Genomic DNA, 7,185 nt, shown 5'->3' on the forward strand with positions numbered 1-7,185 from the left:
TTTTTGTCTTTTTAATTCAAAAAAGGCTTTTTGAAAACCATCTTTAAAAATAATCTGTGCCCCGGCCCCAGGGAAAAAATTTCCTCCTTTTTCCCAGCAGGCTCCCTAAACCCGTATCATCTGAAACCCTTCACAATGTGATGGTTTTCAAACTCACTGCGGCAGCCCATTGTGTACAGGATATAGGAGGGAGAAGGACACACCCCGGGGGAAAGGGGGGGGCCATTGAGTAAAAGTTGGTCCAGAAAAATTTCCATTCACTCTCACCTGAGATCTGTTGGTGAGGAAGCCCAAAGCCACCAAAATTTTTTAGGGGCCCCAACCCAAAATGCCCAAGTTTTCTGAAACCACAGGTGAGGCTGTCTGGGGGCTAAAACCGGGAAAAAAGCCCCACGAACAAAAATTGGGCCATGGTTTTAAACAAAACCCCTTAAGTGTTTTATAATTAATTTTGAGCAGATTTTATTTTTGCATCCTGGACCCCCCTTTTTGGTTCGATATAAAACGTAACGGACGAAAATAAATGCCCGTCCTATCCAAAATTTTCCTTTTTATAAAAAATTTTTAAAATGATTTCATAAAAAGAGGGGTAAAGGCCCTACGGCCCTGTAGTCTTTCCCAGAGTCTTAGGGTGCTATTTTTTGAAAAGGGGAACTTTTTGTAGATTGTTTCCATATTTCAGGGCCCGGGTTTGGGGGGACAGAATCCCAGGGTTAAAAAATAAAATTTAAAAAATGGGGCCTATTTGATCACCACAGCGGGACAGAATCCCGGCCCTACCAATGTTTCAGGGCCAGGGCTTTCCCGGGATTACAGTTTTTTTAAAAGTATTCCAACACTGTTTTTCAAAAAGGAAAGACGGGTTACTAGATTTTCAGTGGGTTTGTTTTTAAAAAAAACAGCATTTTCCCGTTACTACAGTCATGCACTCAAACTTGAATAAAACATTTTAAAACTCATGACCCAAATGGCCAAGATCTGACGGAAACCTTTTCTAAAGCCACCCTTTTCTTTACTTTGTTTTTAAACCCCCCCCATGGTCCTGACACTGTCCCGGGCTGAGCCAAACTGTTCTTGCTCAGTTTAATTAAAACCCTTTTTTGTACCCCAAATTTTTACCCCCTTTTAAAATTTCACGTTTAATTGTTTTTGAAAAAATTTACTCAGAAAATTTTACCTGCTTAAATCACGTTTTTTTCTTGTTTAAAAACCCCTTTAAGGGGGTTTACTCACCCGGGTTTTATGTTGGGAAATAGATTTTAACTACCTTTTCGGGAAAAAAAAAAAAAAAAACAATGCCCCTCGCAATGGGAACCCCCTGAGCACCCCCTTCTGTGATTTTGTTAATGTCCCAGATGATTCGTTTAACCCTCCCACCCTTGCAGTCCAACACCCTTTGCAGCGTCAGCGTTGCCTCCTCCGACCAGAGTTTCACCTTTCTGGTGAACACTTTCCCCCTCTGTAGGCATGTGCGATATGCTGGAATAAGTTACTCACAGTTGTGGTCAGCCGTGCCTAGCGGGGGGAGTAGGACGGATTTGTAAGCTCCTTTAATTGAGCCATAACACTGGTCTAGTATCTTGGCATTTCTGGTGGGGCAAGACACATATTTGTAAAAGCTCCGGAGAGTTTTGTCCAGCGAACAGTGGTTGAAGTCTCCCAGAATTAAATTAGGAGCATCGGGGGACAGCAACTGTAGTTTCTGCACTGATCTGTAGGATCAGTTCAGAGGCGATGCTTTTGTTTGCCTTGGGGTGAATATAGACCACAGTCACAGACATCTGCGGAAATTCCCGAGGCAGGTAGAATGGACGCATGGAAACAGAAAGCAGTTCAGTATCCTTGGTGCATAGTCTCTCTCTCACTAGGGCGGTTTTGCACCAGCGTTCATTTGTTTCCATTTAAACCAGTCCAGACCAGGTCTTAACTCAGAGCACATTTTGCTATTTTGGTGGCGTTATGAATGCGGCACACATGTGAATGTATGACACAGATGTGAGAAATATTTTATTTCAGTTTGACTGTTTCAAATGCAAGCTGTGCTCATTTACGCAGTCCAATGGCAGCTATTTTTGCAGTGCATCTGTATGGAGCTAACAGCGTCATTTAGAACTGATCATGTGACTAAACTGACACAGTAGCCTCAGTGAAGTGTATTATTTATAATCCTGAATGAATGACATTCTGTCATCAAACTGAAGATGAATTATTTGTGAAATTTGTAATTATAACAACTGCGCTTCCTATGAGAGCAGGGAGGCTTCAGTGAAAAGCCTGGGAACAGTCAAAAAAAGTGTTCATCCTTTACTACTTTCTCCATACATTAAGCCAGCACACCACCAACTTACGTGTTATTGGTCAATGATTGAGCGAACGTTTGAAATGTTAAAAATGCATTTTAGATGCTTGGAAGGGTTGGGTGGTACATTACAATACAGCCCTCAGAAAGTCAGTGCATTCTTTGTGGTGTGCTGTGTTATACACTAAATAGCCATATGCCTTGGATGTGACACAAACCCCACAGAGTAGGCATTACAGGACTTTCATAGGGAGAGTTTTTTTTTTTTTTTTCCTGACCAAGTACAGGCTCAGTGACCACACCTTAGCAATTGAAAAAGGAAGGCACAAAAAAACATGGCTACCCAAAGAAGAACGTATATGTGGTCACTGCAAGACAGGAGAGGTAGAGACAGAGATGCACTTCCTGTTATATTGTGAAAAATATTCACAGATAAGGGAAACATATTTTAATAAAATCCAAAATTCAACATTCCTAAACAAATTTCCCTCCCTAACAAATGACCAAAAGCTGCGAGTCCTATTAGGAGAAGGAGCGACAGCCTCACTCGCAGCTAAATACGTTTTTGCCTGTCACAGCCTGAGGGACAGTGGGTGAGCATCCAGCAAACATATGTATGTGTGTGTATATATGCATATGTGTTTGTATGTATATGTATATGTGTGTGTATGTATATATGTATGTGTGTGTGTGTGTGTGCGTATGTATGTATGTACATATATGTGTGTATAAAAATATGTATGCGTGTGTATGTGTGCATGTATATATATGTCTATGTATATGCATATGTATGAGTATATATATGGTACTCTTGATGAGAAAATACTTTTTTTTCTCAATTAATTTAATTCAGTTAACTTAATAGATAATAAGCATTATGTTCCAATCATTTGTGCTGTTATTGTTGTTGCTGCTTGCTTCTTTTTTATTTTTGATTATATATTCTTACTGTAGTTGATTGCTGTTGTCACTGCGTTTTGGCAATATGTATTTTTAAATATGTCATGCCAATAAAGCATTTGAATTTGAATTTGAGAGAGAAAGAGATTAGAGCACACAGAGTGCACGAGAGAGCAGGGACTTGTTGGCTGTGGAGCCGTTTCTCTCGTGAGCACACATTCATCTTATCAAGTGCATGTCTGGAATAAATGAAGCTTAGCTGAAGTGGTGAAATGTTTTCTTTATTTTTAATTGTGGTATTAAACAAAAATTAACAGTAAAGAAACAATATTCATAATATACTATATTAACTCTCTGCAGACTGAACAGCTGTGACCTCACCGAGGAGTCCTGCGATATTGTGGCCTCAGCTCTCCAGTCATCAAACTCTGTCCTGAGAGATCTGGACCTCAGCTACAATAACCTGGGAGATTCAGGAGTGAAGCTGCTCTGTGCTGGACTGATGAGTCCAAACTCTAAACTACAGAGACTGGGGTGAGTAGTGCTGTGTACTGTGTGACCCTAACTGCTGTGGCTGTGTAAGGGTTTGAATTTTGTCACAGGGAAGAAAACAAATTTCCTGATTTAATTCATTTTCAAAACCTGTAACCTGAATGTTTGTGTGAATACAATTTAGCATATATGCATATTGACTGGGGTGTGCTCATATGAAATTATCGCTAGACATTGCACACTGGAGAGAGAGACACTCTACTGCTGCCATCTAAGTGTTCTCTGACACCAAAACCTCAGTCAGCGTACAAGTGAGCAATTCATGACCTCTGTATTATTTTATCCATCTGGACACTGACTCTAGCAGCTGTCCCAGAGGAGCTGCACATCCTGCTATTGAAATTATCAAATATGCCCAGTGAGTAACACAGTAAGGGTGTTGCCCCAAAACTTTATTAACGAGGTCAATGCAGTGATTGGTTCTTACAGAGATGCACACTTCAATCAGCATATAAGTGAGCCATGTAGTTGCAGTGTAAGAGAAAACAGTTTATCATATGACAAAATATGAAAGTTGCCAATACCCAGGAATAGACAGCTTTAACAATGTTTAGAGGCAATCATTTGGATGGATTTTCCACAAAGATTATACAGATGCAAAAGCAATAGCTTTAATGTTTAATTGGGATGGCAGGTACGGTATGCCATCCCACCAAGTTACGCCTTGGCAGGGCGGCATGCCCCTTACCTATACAGCCCAGAGAGTTCGGCACTTTTCAGGGTTCTCTTCAAAAATAACTGCAATGACCACAGACTCTCAGCCCTTAAAAACACTCATTTCTGTACCTTCTGACCTCATTTCAACAGACAGAATTCACAAACAATGTCACACGTCCGCACAATAAAGCCCCAGACTTAGGGGATTTTGTGTTTTTTCCTTCTTCTTCTTCCTGCCTGATTACATCATCATAAATGCTCCAGGCCCACAAAGAATACATCTCCCCATTGGAAATTTAGGTATGTCAGCCAATAGAAACATCAGATACAGACACAAATATACAAGTACATGTTTAAAAGTACAAAACTTTGCAGCCATAATGTCTGCAGTCTTTTAGTTCACTGGGTTGCCGTTGGAACTTTTTGTAACAGATGCAGGTTCATCCCCCCTCGGACTCACGCGATCCTCTAACTAATTACACTGGATTGATGGCTAACTAAAAATAAAGCATTTAAACTATTGCTTTGGCATCTGTAAAATCCTAGTGGGAAACTCATTTATATTTCACAAATTAAAATAAAATACACCCACACATTAGACAGTTCCACCTTTGCCTTCAAGTTTTACATTAGCTACCTTGCTAAAGATACAACAGATCGTGTGTTTAATGTTACTACAGACGGCTCTGAAATTAAGCACTAAAATCTGTGATGCATTTCTGTCTGGTAGGTAACATTACTGGTTGTACAGAAACTGGCGCAAGATAATGACTTCTCCCTGCCTGGTATATCGCTTTTTTAAAAGTCAAAATGGTTGCATTGTGCCAGTACTGGTTCTGTAACTTCTGTAACTACTTCTTAACTAGACTACTGTAGTGACCCTGCAACACCATATTTCTAAATTAATGTTAGCTAGCCCTATATATATCCTCTACTGACATGCAGACAATTAGTAGGTCTGTCATGTACAATAGTCCATCAATACCACTTTCATTTTAAAATGACATACTTTCATTTATTTGTCATTAATGGTAAAGTAAAAACATTAAATCTATGCCTATGTGTTTCTTTCATCTAGAATGTGTTTGCGTGCATTTATATGCATGCATGTTTCTCATAGCCTACATTCATATGAATTGCTATTATAACTTACTCATAACAAACCCAGTACAAAAGGAAATGATATCTGATGAAAAACACATTTTCAACATACAAAAATGCCAAGTTACTTACACATACAGTGTACTGTCTTTAAGTCAGTCATTCAAATATAGGCCTGCCATTAAAAGTATTAATAACAAAATTGCATGAAACAATATCTTAGCTCACACAAATTAAACAAGCTGTATTCCAAAGCAATGCTACCCAATGTTTCCTGAATAGTTTAAAGTATTTTGGCCCTTTGGGACTTTGTATGACTGGCATGCCCTTATGATCGAATCTATCATTTCTGTATATGTTGCATGTCCTCCTGCAAGGACCTATGGTGATGGTCCTTCTAACTATAATTTTTTTCACTAGTTACAGAAACTTTCAATTACTTTTCTTCATCTTCTATTATTAACTTTTATCACATCCATACATATATTTGAGCCTGTTTCTGAAGTGACTCTGCCTTTAGCTGTGTGTTAAGTAGGTGGTATACTTAGTATGAAGTACAATTTTTTGAGCAAAAAAAAGCAGTGAGAACAACTGAAGAACAAAAACACAGTGTTGTGTGTTCTCACAGTGCAGTGTAGGGGCGACATAGCTCAGGAGGTAAGACCGATTGTCTGGCAGTCGGAGGGTTGCCGGTTCAAACCCTGCCCTGGGCATGTCGAAGTTTCCTTGAGCAAGACACCTAACCCCTAACCCCTAACTGCTCTGGCGAATGAGAGACATCAATTGTAAAGCGCTTTGGATAAAAGCGCTATATAAATGCAGTCCATTTACCAGTGTGCGACGGCCCCCTGGGAGAACTCCGACCTCCCCCTCTCAGCTATTGGTCCAAATATCACGTGGTTGGTTACGTCACAGTTGAGAGTTCAGAGGGCAGACTTCACATGCTAATGTACGGAGAGTCAGTGTCAATCTCTCTTCTGTAGAGATGGGATTTCTGTGAGTTCCCGCATGTTTGATGAATGGTGCTACTCATTTCAGCAAGTCATCAAAATGCCTAGCGCGCATTTGAAAATAAGAGAAGTGGACCCCCTCGTCTAAACTCCACATTTGCCGAATGTACAGACAAAACTCTCCATTCTCTGTCCTACTCTGATTTAGATGGCGAACATACCATCTCCTTCGCCTTTTTTTCTTCTTTTGCATAGCTGGATAAACTAAAGCTACTTTAAACACTTTAAACTTTTTGTTTTGTGTTGTGATCTCGCCCTTCTCTTTATACATCCATGGCGTAGCCGTGAGACGGAGGTCTGGGTGAGATTCCAGCCCCAGTTAATAGCTGCCTCGTAAGTATTCTGCACCCCCCAGCAGCGTGGAGTGACATCAAACGGTGCGGTGTTCTCACTGAGTATACCGACAACGGTGTTCGTGGACATGTTCGCCGGTGGTTCTCAATCCTGAAGTTCTTTCTTCTTACTGAGTATACCACCAGCTTTAGCTTGCAGTGCAGTGAGGAGTTTGTCACATTAAACCAAAAGTGAAAAAGAAAACTTACTGTCCACTGTGACAGATCTTGTATCTTTTACATCTTTACTTTTGGTGGTAGCTGTGTCAAACATCCCACAACATTGGACAGTGAGTTAGTTTACACTCTGAAAGATGGCTGCTACACTTCCGGG

The 7,185-nt window shown here is 40.3% G+C and overlaps 2 protein-coding genes across 41 annotated transcripts in view; one reads left to right on the forward strand and one right to left on the reverse strand.

Annotated features, from left to right (window-relative positions):
• The window catches only part of LOC135235493 (NACHT, LRR and PYD domains-containing protein 12-like), a 419,768-nt gene that overhangs the window by 165,179 nt on the left and 247,404 nt on the right, over nt 1–7,185 (forward strand). For 3 of the 36 annotated variants that reach the window (XM_064300981.1, XM_064300992.1, XM_064300986.1), the window contains exon 9: nt 3,560–3,733. The exons of the other annotated variants lie outside the window; for them this stretch is intronic. In XM_064300981.1, coding sequence (XP_064157051.1) covers nt 3,560–3,733 — 174 coding nt within the window. The remainder of the gene's footprint in view (nt 1–3,559; nt 3,734–7,185) is intronic. 36 annotated transcript variants of the gene reach the window in all.
• Nucleotides 1–7,185, reverse strand: part of LOC135235498 (cytochrome P450 2M1-like) — a 340,188-nt gene that overhangs the window by 69,806 nt on the left and 263,197 nt on the right. The gene's annotated exons all lie outside the window — the stretch shown is intronic.

This window comes from Anguilla rostrata, chromosome 12, assembly GCF_018555375.3.
Source record: "Anguilla rostrata isolate EN2019 chromosome 12, ASM1855537v3, whole genome shotgun sequence".
In the NCBI taxonomy this organism is placed as follows: Eukaryota; Metazoa; Chordata; class Actinopteri; order Anguilliformes; family Anguillidae; genus Anguilla; species Anguilla rostrata.